General features: G+C 46.0%; 1 protein-coding gene across 46 annotated transcripts in view; it reads right to left on the bottom strand.

The window, feature by feature from the left end:
- Positions 1 to 15,563, bottom strand: part of SORBS1 (sorbin and SH3 domain containing 1) — a 221,021-nt gene extending 205,458 nt beyond the window's left edge. For 27 of the 46 annotated variants that reach the window (XM_074339313.1, XM_074339314.1, XM_074339315.1 and 24 more), the window contains exon 1: positions 15,393 to 15,563. In XM_074339313.1, the coding sequence (XP_074195414.1) occupies positions 15,393 to 15,548 (156 nt within the window). In that variant the 5' untranslated portion in view covers positions 15,549 to 15,563. Of the gene's footprint in view, positions 1 to 14,888; positions 15,180 to 15,392 lie in introns of those variants that run through there. The other 19 variants (XM_074339327.1, XM_074339359.1, XM_074339347.1 and 16 more) reach the window with 3 other exon arrangements.
- Between the last annotated feature and the right edge of the window lie 371 nt (positions 15,564 to 15,934).

The following is a 15,934-nucleotide window of genomic DNA, read 5'->3' as shown; positions in this document are numbered from 1 at the left end:
AGGCCAGTTTGGGCTCCTGGGTGGCCTCAAGCTCCGTGCATCCAAATGACCTCTTACTGTTCTTCCAAGATTGGATTTGGGCCCAGACTGAGTCAAATGACCTCTTATCATTCTTCCAAAATTAGGCTTTCCTCTTTAATTACACCTTATCTAACCATACTCTATGTGGATTCTAATTACATAATTACTTCAAGCTTTGGGACTTAAAAACAAAAAGGAAAAGAAAGGTGTGCGTATATGATTACACAGGTAAGTAAATACATCAAATAAACGCATATTTACACATACCATACTCCATTTTCTTGTTTATATACAATTTTGTAACCCAGGCAATACAGTACATGGAGGGGTCTAAATCACATAAGGTAAAAATTTCACCAGGTGGGAAATAAATGAAGGAGAACTTCGTGGAGAAGCCTAACCCTGAGGTGGGCTTTGAGAGAGGCTTGAAGTCAGTCCCCAGCCCTCTCCCCTCCCCCTTGTGCAATGAAGAGAGGGGGCTGTGTGACCCTGGGCATGGGAGCTTTAGAAACTATGGCCAGGCCTGATCCCTCCTAACCAAACTATCCGCCCTTTTCTGAATTCCAAGCACTCACTGTGTTGCCTCTCTCTGAAGGTACGTTTGCACAGTTCTGTGCCCTACCACACTACGTCCACCCTGCAGACAGGGGCCCAGTGTCATCCATCTTGTTATTCCCAATTCTCAATTTTTCCCAATACCAGTCAGGGCACCTAGCAGGCCTTCCTCCTGCCTTCTACTCCAGCTTTATGAAAGTATTTGCCCTCCCCCAATGCATAAGCCTTCTCATGCCCCCCTGCCTTTGCACCTGCTAATCCCTCTGCCCTCTAGCAGGAAAGCCTTCCTCTGGTCCTGCTCCAGTTCCCCTCCTGTGGGGCCCTCACTGCGCCCTGTACTCGCCCTAACTTAGGGCTTATCGTACTTTGGTATAAAAACCCTTTCATGCACTTACCTGTCCCTTTGGACCAGTGGTCATCAAACTTTTTGATCACACCTTCCTATTAATAAAATGGCACTGAGCATATTTACTTACAAGTTAATTATAAAATCTATACTACTATAAATAGGAAAGCTACATCTTTCTTATATTTGAGTTAAAGAATAAATAGAGCTTTAGCTGATAATGTTTTCTTCCTCCCCCTTAGGGGGTATCTTGAGAGCTCACTCATTGCTTTATGTTAGAAACAGAGGACAGCAGGGGTGTTTTATTCTCTTTGTATTCCTAGAATTTGGTATAAAACCCAAAATTTAATAAATGAACTAATTTACTCTACAGATAGTGAACACCTCCTGCGGGCTAGACACACGCTAGGCTCTGGGGGTAGCGGGGTGAGGAGAAACAGCCCTGGCTGCTGTCATCATGGATCCTACAGACTCGTGGGTTGGGCAGGCAAACAATGAATTTCCAAACAAGTATAACAAAGCAGCTGAGACGGATGCTGTGAAGAACGCTCTGTCCAGAACCACGGAATCATGAGAGCCTCCCACAGGGGGGTTTAACCTGCTCTGGAGGGTCAGAGGCAACTTCCCAGGAACACGCTGCTTCAGGAAAAATCTGAAAGATGAGCAGTGCTAAATAGGTGACGGGAGAAAAATAGCTCTCTAGGCTAAGGAAACCACACAGGCAAATGTCCTGAGGCTGGACGGAGAAGCCTAAGTGCCAAGACCAACAGAGGCCAATAAAATGAAATAAATGAACAAGCCCCCAAAGGATGGCGCGTTCCTCTCTTCCCATTTACTTCTCTCTACCTATTGAGACCACCCCAGTTTCGTACCTCTGAAGGGGTCACTCAGCCCTGCCACTGCCCGGCCTCTGGGCTAAGCAGAGCAGGTGGGCTCTCTGCCTGCTGGCCAGTCCTCCTAGAAGCTGGCTCCCAATCCCTTCTGAGGAGCCTGAAGCCCCAGAAAGACACTCCTGAAAACCATGCATGTTGCCATGGGCACCACCAATCAAAGGCTCCCGGGCAGTTTAATTTTTTAAAGAGAGTGTTAAATATTTTACATCATCTAACAGCATGGATTCTTCCTTGCCTGCAATGGAAGGGAATATCCTATACTCCTTGAATTAAGGATTTACACAAAATAAATGGCCATGTGGCAGACAGTGTGTGGAGGTGTGCACCCACCATCAAGGGCATCCTCTGGGTGTCCCGGATGCCCAGGTGGATGTTCTTTGAGGGAGCAACCTGGGGAATCTAGAGCCATAGCCGCAAAACCCATCTCGACTAGAACTTCTTTGACCCCAGGAAGGGAAAATTATTTACAACGATGCTTCAGGTGAGTGTTTAAATAGCCCATGACTTGAATAATTAAAGACAAAACCAAGACCATAGATTGTAATGCAGACTGGCGGGCAGCGGGGCCTCCTCCTGCAGCAGCTGTCTTGAAGAGGAGCCGTATCTTCTATCAGTGCTCGGGCATGACTAACATTTCCCAGTTCCTGGGGGGCCTCGCCCCCTCACACTTACCAGTGCTGGCTCACTGATGTACCATGTCCAGCGCAAAGGCCCCACAAAGCAAACAAAATAGTCCTAGAAGGCCTGAGACTGCCCAGGCCCAGGCTCGCGGGCCTAGCAGCCTGATCTGCAGCAGCCAGTGTGTTTCCCCGAAAATAACACCGAGCCAGACCATCAGCTCTAATGCGTCTTTTGGAGCAAAAATTAATGTAAGACTCGGTCTTATTTTAATATAATATAAGACTGGGTCTTATATAATATAATGTAATATAATGTAATATAATATAATATAATATAATATAATATAATATAATATAATATAATATAATATAATATAATATGTCTTATATAAGACCGGGTCTTATATTAATTTTTGCTCCAAAAGACGTATTAGAGCTGATGGTCTGGCTCGGTCTTATTTTCGGGGAAACACGGTACCACCAAAGCCGGCATGGCCCTCGGCTCGCCCAATTCCGGGCTTTCTCCAGCTTCTCTGTTCCCTGCCCTGGTGGGAGTTTGCTTTCTGCAGAGCCTTACTCATTCTGTCCTGCTTACAGTAGCCCAGTTCCTACTTTTGCCTTGGCCTCTCCATCCAGATCCCTGGCCCTCTCTCAAGCCCACTGCCCAGGCCACTGGGGCAGCGGTTCAGATCTCCCAGCTCCAGTTTCAGCCTTCCTTACCTCATCCCTGGCTTCCCAATCCTGCCCAGTCTCCTATCCCCAGCCTACTGTGTAAACTGTCTGTAAAGAGAGGCCTAAGCACAGAAGAGTCAGCAGTGTATACCTTGCAGCCGCCTTGGAAAGATTCCCTAATATCAATGTACCACAAAAGTGATTCCACTACCAGGGTCAGTTTGTTACAAGCAACTACAATCCCTGACCATCATTCTGTGCTCACAGAAAATAGTCACTCACACTAGATCTGCCCCGACTAAAGACAAACGCTAACTGGAAAAGCAATCTGCCAATGAATTATCTATTTACACATCAGTCAAGGAAACCACTCATGCGCACAGATACCAGGTTCCACACCAATTCCAGGCAGTAAGAGAAACTGTTTGGATTTCACAAAGTAAGTCCTAGTGACCCTTCATACTGGGAAACCAAGCTCAAAGGTCGGCCTACAGGCTGGTGCTAATAATCAATGCATAAGGCATTATATATAATTGAGTAATGAGTTTTCACATTGACAAGTAGACAGGAGGGAAACTCTGGGACCTAACTAAGCGCGCATTCCTGTTACGGCTGCTATGAGCTAGATAGAACTTCGCCCATGATGATGCAAAGGCCCAAATGGAATGAGATTGGCAGAGCCAGTTATAAGTTAAGGTACAAGTACTCAATACTCCTGATCACTGGTATTGGTACTCAGGCAGTATTTTATTTTTCAGGCAGTATTTTTATGCCACACTGAAAATCCAGAACAGTCTCCTCACAGGCCCTTCCTGGGTCATTCACTACACACCTGACTTCAGTTCTGTCCCTGGCCTCTCTGTGTGACTTGCCCTATGTGCCAAATGGGTTATGTTTGTCTAGAGTGCACTCACTACCCCTACCCTACACACACACTTTATCATACCGAAACCTTCGTATTTCAAAACTTGAAACAAACTGCTGGGGAAGATAAGAGTCTAGCCCTCTTGGTGTTATTGAGGAAATAAATTCCAGGGAGGGCAGTGCCCATGTCATATTTCTTTAATGAACGAAATGAGACTGCAGCTATCAGAGCAATTCTAAAACTAAAGACCCACATGTAAGCAGGAATTCACTATCAAATGGGGTGTCCTCCCATCCCTGGGGCTAACATCAGAAATCTCCTTCTCTTCATCCAATAAAAAGGGGCACCTCTAGGCTACACAAGATGGACCTGCTTGCAAGACTGAGCAATGATGGGACTGCAAATCATCACCATGCAATAGACACCTCAAAGAAAACACCAGGATCCAACTGCTAAATTACCTGGCCTTCTCCACTCCTTTGGCACATCCCTCAGCTCCACGGGGGTAGTGGTAAGTGTCTGTGACCCCACCCCTCCAAGGTGGAGATACAGTAGGGTGAGAAGGAATGTTTGGGGGCAGGAGAAAGGGCTGTGGGCAGAGGCAGACCAGGAGGAAGGAGACATCAGAAGGGTCCTTGTTCAGTGACCAGTACAGGGACTCACTCAGAGGGATTCGTGAACGTGTTGTCATCCTTACATCAACTCACATGCAGCAGCCCCTGGCATTCAGGAATGGGTCCTCTCCTGGTGGTCTGTCATCTCTGCCAACATAGCCTCGCCTGCCAATGTTTTTTTCCTATTCCAAAGTTGCCTGTTTGAAAAACGCCCCCTAGTCTCTACCAATAACTTCTGTCCCCTTCTCATTCTCAATACAGCAACTAGCATCACTTGAGTGATTACAATGTGTCAGGCACAGTTCTAAAGACATACTATTGGATCTTCTGATCCTCCTCACAGTCCTGTGCTGTAGGCACTATTATTTTCTCCTCTTCACAGGTGAGGCAACTGAGGTACAAGCTGCAACTGCCCCAGAAGGCAGCAGAACCAGATGTGAACCCAGACACCACACTCTTAGTCCCTCTCTTCCCCTAACTCACTTGAGGAGACGAGAGCTGAGCTCCAAGATAAGAGCTCTGTTCCCAGCTCAGGCCCATCCAGCCACATAACCTTAAACAAATGGCTTTTCTCTGCTTCAGTTGCCTCAACTGTGAAACAACGCTAATTGCAGATGCCTGGTCTAGAAACACAGGATTTTAACTCTGTAATCCAGCATTGCCTATGAGAGCTTCAGAGATGATGGAAATGTTCTGTATCTGTGCTGTCCACCTGGCAGCCACTAGTCTCATATGGCTATTGAGCACTTGAAATGTGGCTAGTATGACTGAGACACTGAATTTTAAATTGTATTTTATTTTAACTGATTTAAAAATAAACTCATGTGGCTAGTGGCTGCCATATTGGAAAACTTAGCTTAGTCTATAAATTCCAAGATGGCGGGTGCCCTTTCTCTTTGGTCATCGCTGTATTCCCGGGGCCCAGCATAGAGCCCTTAGTAGTCTATTTACCATTTCCCCGAAAATAAAACCTAGCCAACAATCAGCTCTAATGTGTCTTTTGGAACAAAATTAATATAAGACCCAGTATTATATATTATATTATATTATATTATATTATATTATATTATATTATATTATATTATATTATATTATATTATATTGACCCATTCTTACATTACAGTAAAATAAGACCGGGTCTTATATTAGTATTTGCTCCAAAAGACGCATGAGAGCTGATTGTCCAGCGAGGTTTATTTTTGGGGAAACACTGTAGTAGTCCTGGCACAGCAGCTCACAGGTTTGGGAAAACCAAAATAAGTTATGAAAAAGCACTTTAACATTTTTAAACACTATAAACACAGGATTATATCAGTAATTCATTTTCTAAGTTAAGATGAATCCGACCTTAACTCCTAACAGTGTGAGGCCAACTAAATACATGACTGTGATGTGTTTGGGGGGAGCAGTCCGCTACCGCCAGGGCCGTCTGTGGTCCAGAACTGCTATCTCCACTGACTTTCCTATCAACACATTCAAGCCCCCAGGCTCCGCTGGTGAGCCAGAGAGTGTACAGCTGGACTCCCCAAGTGCAAGGCTTTGCTTTTCTCTAGTGGGGTCTGGGGATTCTGGAGAGCAACTCACATTCTCCTATTTCCTTGATGTGTTCCTCCTAAGTAGAAAAATCTAACATCATATATCTCATATGCACCAAGAACTGTGACACAGGAGATACAGAGATGGCTACAATGTGGTCCTCACAAGAAGCCTACAGTCTAGAAAGAGTAAGAGGTCAAGTTTACAGAGTCCTTCCTCTGTGCAAGGCACTGAGCTATAATCAAGAGAAAGACCGATAAGTCAAACACAATCAATTCAGTGTGATACACGCCGTTCACAGACGTCGCATGCACCACGCCTTGCACACAGCAGGTACTCAGTGCAGTAAATGGAATCAAATCTTGACCAACAGCTCATTTTAAGGCTGAAGAAACTAAGACCCAGACAGGTTACGTGACTTCTCAAGGTGCCCCAGGTAGTTAGTGATGGGGCTGGAGACAGCACCTGGGCCTCGTCACTCACTAGCTCACAATCTGTAACACACTCTCGGGGTGCTTCTCATCCCACAGCATGGGGAAAGCGGCAGGATTTGCTGTCTGTTATTATGTCTAACTTAGAACAAACAAAGGATTTATTTCTGTAAGACTGTATGTTTGGGACTCTCTTGAGATCTGATGAGTAACTATATGCACACCATCTTAGAAACATGTATTCAGTCATTTAACAAACATTTCTTGGGAATATACTATATATCAGGCACTAGCTAAGGTCTTGGATAAAGAGATGAAACAAACTTCTGTTCAAATCAGAGGGTTGAACACCCATATTTATCTCTGCTCTCTCCCAGAACCCCACTAAAAGGACAGCAGAGGAATTTTTTCTTTTTTAAATGGAAAGGAGACAACGACAGATATGTCCACAGAACTCTAGAGACAGAGAGCTGGTTTAAGATTTCTGCTTTGTTTGCTCTGCTAAGTGCAAGCTGGGAAGGAAACCACTAAACAAGTGGCAACTTATGCCACAGAAACGGGAAAAGACACAGGAACTGGAGGCATCAAGGACCGTGAGGGGAGAAGCAGGAGGGGGCTAAAAAGAGGACAGCCTGCTAAACGCCGGTGCAAGGAGCAATCAGACCCCAGAGCCTCCACAGTCTGCTCAGGCTGGTGACTTCCCTTCCTCAGCCAGCAGGAGGTGGAGGTTCACTGTTTAGGCAAATTACACCAGAAACTCTAGATTCAGACACAGTTGACGGAGAGACACGCAGCTGAGAAAGGGGGGCAAATTTCAGAAAACAAATGGATTGAATGAAAATCTATACACTAAACAGGGTACCCAGTCTCCTTCCCCATCAAAGCTCCCAGAATGTGAAACAACCAAGCTGTTATACCTCAAGGCAAACTCCTCTCCAGAAAAACCCAAAATCCTCAAGGAAAAGTTCTACAAGCACTGACATCTAGGTGTCACCAGTGGAAAAAAAGGGGGACTCCCTGCTGAATAACTCTACAATAAAATTAACAAACCCTTTCTTGTCATACAGATGCTCTATCAGCATTTTGGTGTCCACTTTTAAAATATAAAAGTATAACTCAGTGACCAGCATACATGGAAGGATGGCTCCAATGGAAAATACAGTAACCACAGCAAGCAGAAAAAAGGACTTGGAGGAAACAAAGGCAAAGGGAAACAAAGACAATGCGAGGAAGAGCAGAAAAATGACAAAAAATAAAAACAAACAAAAGTCTATTATAAGAGAACTTATTGCCTCTATGATTCAAGAAGAGGATGGAGAGAGAGAGAGAGAGAGAGAGAGAGAGAGAGAGAGAGAGAGAGAGAAAAGAAAGAAAGAAAGAAAGAAAGAAAGACGAGCCTTCAAAGAACTAGGGAATTCTAGAAACTAAACCATGTATGTTTCATGAAAGTATAAATAAAAAAATTTAAAGGGTTAATTAAGGATAAATCTGAAGCTATCGCTCAAAAAGTAAAACAAAAATAAAATGGAAAACAAAACATAAAACATTTTAAAATTATAAATTCGACCCACTAAGTCCAACTTTATAGCTACAGAGACAAAACATAGAAAACAGAGAAAAGGAAACTGTCAAAGAAAATTTCCAAAAACTGAAGGATGTGAATCTTTAGATCAAAAGAGCATATCAAGGACGCAGCACAATGATTTTTAAAGCAAGAAAATTCCAACTACAGAGAAAGAGAGGAGATCCGAAAACATTCAATGAGAAAAAAGCAGGTTACCCATAAAAGATCAAGAATCAGAATGGCATCCAAATTTTTGACATCAGGATTGACAGTACAGCAATGCCTTCAAAATTCTAAGGGAAAATGGCTTTAAACCTAAAATTCTAGACAAATCAAAACACAAATTGAGTGCGAGTGTAGAATAAGAACTTTCCAGATGTGCAAGCTTGAAGTGATCAACTTCACAGACCCTCTCAGGAACTCCGGGAGGAATAAATCAAGAAAGGGGAAACAGAGGATACAACCCAGCACAAGGTGATGGTATCCCCAGGATGAGTCATGCCCCCGACCTAGAGATCAGTGGGCCCAGAATAAAGGAGAGGGATGGAGGCCTCTGGGATGGAGGTTTCCAGGGGGAAAAAAGTTGTAATAAAATAAAAAAGGAACTGAGGGTAAACGGGGTCAAATATATGGTGATGGAATGAGAATCGACTCTGGGTGGTGAACACACAATGTGATATAGAGATGACGTAATACAGAATTGTACACTTGAAGCCTATATAATTTTACTAACTATCGTCACCCCAATAAACGATAATTTTAAAGAATAAACAAATAAAAAGGAACATACGTCGTAAAACAGAAATGTTCCAAAATGCTGTCAGAGACTGGGAATTAGTACCAAGTACATAGAAAACAATATATAGGTAAAAGAAAGCAAGTATTAACTCAAAAAAAAAAAAAAAAAAGACGTACGAGAAAGGAAATATCATCATAGTACAACTATAATACTCAGCCATGAACATGATCTATACAGTCAAAGTAATGTAAGCCCCGAATATCTATGTAACCAGAACTGTGATGTACCATATTGGGAGAACAGGGAGAAAGGGAAATACAAGTACGCGGGGAGGGAAGGTGAAAAGAGGGGAATATGGCCTCCTCTAATCTGTAGTAGGACATAGAGAAATAACATCTAAAGTGAACACTCGGGAACCGGTATTGTAAGCAGGTAACTTACAAAATGATAGTAACATCAGGAGAAATGGCTACAAGGGTTAGAAGTGACTGTGGTAGGCACAATAATGTCCCCTCAAAGACGTCCACATCCTAATCCCTGAACCTATAAATGTGTTACATGGCAAAGGGGAATTAAGGTTGCTGATCAACTGACCTTAAAATAAGGAGATGATCCTAGATTACCCAGGTGATTCCAAAGTAATCACAAGGGTCCTTAAAAATGGGAGCGGGAGGAAAAAGGGAGTCAGAGGAAGATGTGACTATGTTAGAAGGACAGAGTGATGCAATAAGAGGACTCGACTGGCCATTGCTGGCTTTGCAAAGGGAGGGAGGGAACCATGAGCCAGGGAATGCAGGAGGCCTCTAGAAATTGGAAGACACAAGAGATTCTTCTGAGAAGGAAATGCAGCCCAGCTACCACCTGCATTTTAACCTACAAAACCGTAATATAAATTTCTGTTGTTTTAAGCCATGTTGTTGGTGGTAATTTGTTACTGCAACAATACAAAACCACGTTCAGTGACTGACTCTGGGGAGTGAATCACCAGGATGAGGAGGGGTGAGAGTCTTCTTATAAGCCTCGCATTGTTATGTGACTTTCAAAACTGCACACACACACACACACACACACACGCATATATGTAAATATGTATGTATATGTGTGTGTATAGATATATATACATATATCTATATATACACATATATACACATATGACTTTGATACAAATCAAAATTTAATTGAAAGAGATGAAATACAGATTCTCTCTTGCCAAGTCTCACAACCTGCTGCAGAAGACAGACAGGGAACCAGCTATTGCTGAAAGAACACAGGAAGAAAAGCCTCTTTTACATGTGAAGAGTCTGAAAGGAGGAGGAGGAGGCAGCCAGGCAAAGGAGCAAAAGGCCTTCTGGGGGAGAACCTGGCCTTTGGGGACTTGGAAGAGTTCTGAAAGCCTGGGACCTCAGTGGGCCAGCCAGAGCCGGCAGGACAGGAGGAGGGGTGGTTCTCAGCCCCACCAGCTTTGACACTGCCCCACTGCTGGCTTCTCCGGCTGGAGTACAGGACCTGCTGAGCATATTCTGGGGGGCATGGACAGATGAAGGCCCAAGAGACACATTTTCCTGGACCATCAATTGTACTCAACAGTAAAAATTTCCAATGCTTTTATACTGAAACCAGAACATATTATAGAACACCAAACTCATGTAAATTTTTAACATAAAAGCTGGAGACTTCAGGGGGACTTCTTGCTTGAGAGGCCCATTGTACATGCTAAACTTCCCGCTGACCATGGGTGCCAAGACTCAGTCTTCTCTGTAATTAATCGGAGGCAGAAGAAAAGTTTAAAGCACTATAATAGGCATCCACAAAGCATCTGGGACTTCACACCAGCAGTCTGTCCGTGGCTGCCTACCCTCCCTGTGTCACCATAAGACACCTTTTGGGTCCCACCCAACACAAATCAGAAAGTTGAGAAGCATCTCATTCTTTTCCAAAGGGGTCTGGGTCTTGCTCCTGCTGGGTGGGTTAGCTCAGCCTGGGGAAACAAAGAAAAACCATCACACTCAATTCTTCCTAGAATATCCTCTCTTGGCGATAAGCCTGCCCACATCCCCCCTCACACAAACTCTAAGCATTACCAGAATCACCGACAAGAGTCCCAGCTCCACCATCAGCACCCCCACTACAGGCCTGTGTTAAAGAATACATTGCAGACATTTTTTCCATAAAAGGAAGTCAAGAAATAAGGCACATCTCTTGGGAAAGGGTGTCCCTTGTGTCCACAATACACGGGTGGAAACTTTTTCCATTGTTATAGCTGTTTTTGTTATAAAAGCAATAACCACATGACAGTGGGCTGGGATTTTTTTTATATATATATAAAGAGCTACTACTGACCACAGAAGAGGTGTGGGGTGCGAGGAGGGGGGTCAGTGGAAGACCACACAGAAGTAAAAAGCAATTTAATTGGGTTTGGTTGGTTTGTTTTGTGTGTAAAACACATATACACACATCTAAAAAGAGTGCATTCAGCTGATTTCAAATTAAGAACAGAGAAGACACAATTTTAATGACACAATAAGTATTAAAATACCCTACAAAATCCACGTTATTGACAGTAAAGAAAGGATGGAGAGGAGGGCAAAGAGAAAGACACAACAGGAGGAGAGAAAAAGAAATGTAGAGAGGAGGGAGATGTGAGAAAAAGGTGGGAAGACACTGAGATACAGGGACAGGTACACACACCTAAGCACACACAAAAAGAAGGAACAACTAAGGGATGCACAGAGGCACTTCCTAGGCCTGAAGAGTTAGCAAAATAAATGACACTGTACATGGCCAGCTACTGGCTGGGGCTATAGACTTCAGAGTATTATCACCTACTATGCTTTTGAATGGTTACAGATCTGGTTGACCACTGTTCACAGCTCTTTAATTGCTCATTGAAACATTCTGAGGCTTAGCTCAGGTCACAGGCCATAGGTTCCCCCTAAATGAGCTGAGGTCAGCAAGTTAGTAATCTCCAAGAAGCTCCTCCGAAAAGGGAGTACATAAAACACTACCTCATAAAACGTACAAAGTGCAGTGAAAGTCAGGGGAGAAAATTCTGCTTGAGTTGAAAAAGAAATTCCATGAAAAACTTTTTTTAGTTTCTGCATTTAAAAAAACTGGGACTTCAGCAGAACTGGGTCCCACCTCAGCATTCTCCAGGATCACTACCAGCACACCTGACTTCCCACATGTTCAAGTTCTGTATGCCCTAGTGGTTCCAAAGGCCTCAGTTGGCCCTGAAATGAAGCAACCTCCATACTCTGCAATGTGAGGGTCAACAGCAGAGATTCCAAGGAGACTCCACATTAGTCCCAGCCTCAAGCTGTACTCTCTCTCAGTCCACTCACCCCAGCCTTCCCTAAGCCAAGCTTCTCCTTACTTACTTCACTCTAAGGGCTGTAGAAATCTGTTATTTCACAGCTGACAGAACTCCCCCCACCCCTTCCCCCTTCCCCCTTCATCCTTTCTTCTCCAAGCTAGGTGTCTGTGTTCCCCCAACACACACCCCGACTTGCCCCAACCTCCTCCCGGTATGTTTCTCCAACCTTTCCCTCCTTTGGTCCCTGCGTCCTTCTCACTTTACCGGAGGAGGGGGCTTAAGACATACATCTAGAACACAAGACCTAGAATTTATATCCATCTAGGATTCTGCCCCAGCTCTGCATCTTGTTAACTGTGTGACCTTGGACAAATCACCAAACCTCCCAACCTTTCAAATTCCTCTGTGAGAGGGGAACCTGGCAAGCACAGAGGTCTTTTCCAACTCTCATGTTCTGAATATCTAAACAGTCACCTGCAGTATAACCATAAATAAAGCAGTGAGTGAAACATACACTCAGGAGCGAATGAATTATAGAAACTCCCTTCCCTTAGCATTCTGTCATCCCACCATCATCTGCCCAGCCAACCACCCACCCTGAGGGTCTGTGCCTCTCACCCTGGATGGTTCTAGCTCTGAAATATTTACATACAGTAAAACCTCAAGAATTACACTAACCAAGGAAAACGTGAGTCTGAATCCAACAGAAGCCTGAGTCCTGGAATACTTCTTTAATGCCATTCAGCAATATCATGGATTTCACATCAGTTTAGCAAACAGAATAGAATCTAAAAATGCCATCACAAATTGTACTTGTGAATCTAAGCACAATAATGCTGTCAGGAACCCCGAAACTGGTCTGCTCCAAAGCCCTCCATTTTACCAAGGCCCAGAGAGTGGAAGCCACTCGTCCCAAAGCTCAAAGCAGGTTCGTGTCCAGGATCAAAGTCAGCTGTCCTGCCTCTGGTCCAGAGCTCCTCCACCAAAGCTTTTTGAGACCATCACCTTCTCACAGAAACAGAATAAATCCTAAATTACCAATGAGTGCCCTCTATAGCAAATCTAGTTCCATGTCCAGGGAAGGGTCTAGAGCTAAATCTGGATGACCAGATGATAATGAGTGCTGCCTAATAAAAGCTTGCTTTCCTGAACGTGGCCCATTCATTCTTTGCAAAGAAAACCCCAGACTCTGCTATCTACATTGAACTCTATTTTGGAAAGGGGAATAGAGAGGAGAGCTGAACAGTTCTTTGTTCTGCCAGTAAAGCAACTGCTAGTCCTTTCCCATAACTCCTACCTCACCCCACCCCACTCTACCCATATATTCCCAATCTCTTCAGAAAAGTTCACAGCAACTCTCCCAGTAGAATAAAAGAAAGCAAGTACGAGGAGGAGAGGGCCAATAGGGAGTGGGTGTCCAGAGGAAGACGACAATACTCTCCCATCTCTTCACCCTATGGGGTAGAAAGCATTTCTTTTCAGTTGCTAATACCCTGCAGGGAAGTCACCAGAGCTAGTTCCACTCAGGGCCCCCCAGCTGAGAAATGAGCTCTCAGCAACCCCTGGAGAACTAACCCTTTCCTAACCATCCACTCTACCAGTGCCCAGGGCAAAGGTACTAACAGACCAACCTTTCCCTGAGGGCCCCTGGGACCAAGAGCCTGAGAAATCAGAGCTTGGCTGGCAAGGAGGTATTTAAGGCAGTATCAAGAGGGTGGGGCAGAAAATTGCTGGCAGCATCTTCCTCCTCCACCCCAACCCCCGCCCCCCACACACACACCTCCCTCCATAGACAGCCATCTATCTCACCCATGTCTCTAAGGGCTGCCCAGTATGTGTTTGCTGTCATTGAGGCTGCCCATCTGCTGCCCATCCCTCTTTTAATCGACTCCCTTCTCTTCAATCACCACCAAGTCACCTTTCCAACCAAAACCACAAAATTGAATCTAGAGGAGCTCAAAAACCAAGGAGGGGAGGGGAGACGGACAAGCCATCCCTGGCATTCACTTATGAGAGGAAAAAGGGTGCAAGTGGGGGTGATGTCAGATGCCTGACATGCCAGATATGATGTCTCTAAACGAACCTTCGCACTGACGGTGAAATCAATTCTGGCGATTTCAGCAGGTCGGCCCTGTGACAATCGGAGCATCCCAGCGATCAGTTTAAAACAAAAATCCAAAGGTTCAGCCAGAACATGCTGGGAAAACCCAGGGTCTGGATAAAACAATCCCGGCTCAGTGGGATCCCCTCTGCTTTTATGTAGCAATGAAATAGCGTAATAAATTCTGTCTGCCTGAAGAAAGCATGCACGGGTGAATTTCAAAGCCATCTTACAACAGCGGATGCACGGGGATGCAGCATTCGACAGCATATTCCCCCATGAAAGGAACATAATGACTTCAAGCCTGTATCCCCCTCTATCTTGAATGGCGCTACCGCTTATCAAGAAAGCCACTTCGGAAAGCAGCCAGGGGAGAGCCGGGGATACCCGGGGAATTCGGAAAAAGGAGTTGCTTTCTGCCGTTCTCGGTGATGAGCTGCCTAGCAAGATGCTGCCGGTCACTCTAGGGGATGAAGGAGCATGGGCGGATGGGCAGGCACGGTGCCCCGAACACACACACACGTACCCGCTCATTCAGGCGGGTCCTAGGCCACACCAGTCGTCCTTGCGCCCCTCCCGCCACCTTCCCCCCAGAAGGATGCTGATGAATGAACACACCTGAGATGCCTCCATCCTGCCGCTTGCTCCCTCCTTCTTCCCCTGGCTGTAGCAGAGGAACCTCTCCTCTGCAGTTTCCCTTTACAGCGCAAACCCACCCGGCCTTTGATGTCTCCGCCACCCACCCATATTGCAGCCGGCCTGAAGCAGGCGGACGTTCTCTCCTAGCAGAAGCCATGATCGCACGTACCCTCTACCCACCAAAAAACCCTGGAATCTCCCAGAACCCCCATACGCTGGGGAACTTTCCTTGAAAAACTGGGGATTCACCAAGCAGGCAGGAAAAAGGGGTCGGCCTGGGGGGGCACTGTTTTCCCTGTGACTACAGGGGGCCTTTTGGGGGAGGGGGTCCCCAAGTCCTTGCAACAGCTGGCCCTTTAAACGCCGCCTCCTCCCAGCGCGGAACAAAGGCGCCGCCCGCAGGGGCCGAGCCGGCGCACGCCCCCTGCGCTGCCGCCGCCGATCGGGTGAGCACAGACGGGCGGGCGGCTGTCGCGGGCTTACCTTGCGGGTCGCCGGACGGGCGGGCAGCGCGCGTCCTGCCCCACTCGCACTACACGCTGCAGTTGGCCCCGCTCTGTTTTTCTGGGACTCAGCGCTGACTTCACCGACCCTCCGCAGCCGGCCAATAGGCTGCGGCGTCCGCCCCCTTATTAGCATGCGTCCACTCCGGCTGCGCTTTGGCGGCGGGCGGTGCCAGGGGGCGGGGCCGTGCCCGGCCGTGACAGGAAGGGGCGTGTGCGCCAATGGGAGGTGAGGAAGCCTCCCTTCGCCCCGCCCCGCGGCATTGTCAGCGGGACTCACGGCCAGCGGATCTCCGGCCTATAACGCGCGCGCGGGACCAGAAACCCTTTCTGTCGTGGCCGGCTGCGTGTTGGGCAGGAGGCTGGCGCGGCGCGTCCTCTGACCCTTCATAGGGATCGCCCACGGGGAGCTGGGAAGGACCCTTGGGCATAAAAATAACAGCTATCTTGTGTTGAGTGCATATTACTTAATCCCTATGCATTAGTTTGCTCATCTGTAAAATGGTATAATAGGATGTAGTG

Source organism: Rhinolophus sinicus, linkage group LG07 (assembly GCF_036562045.2).
Source record: "Rhinolophus sinicus isolate RSC01 linkage group LG07, ASM3656204v1, whole genome shotgun sequence".
Lineage (NCBI taxonomy): Eukaryota > Metazoa > Chordata > Mammalia > Chiroptera > Rhinolophidae > Rhinolophus > Rhinolophus sinicus.
This window is presented reverse-complemented; position numbering and strand designations above follow the sequence as displayed.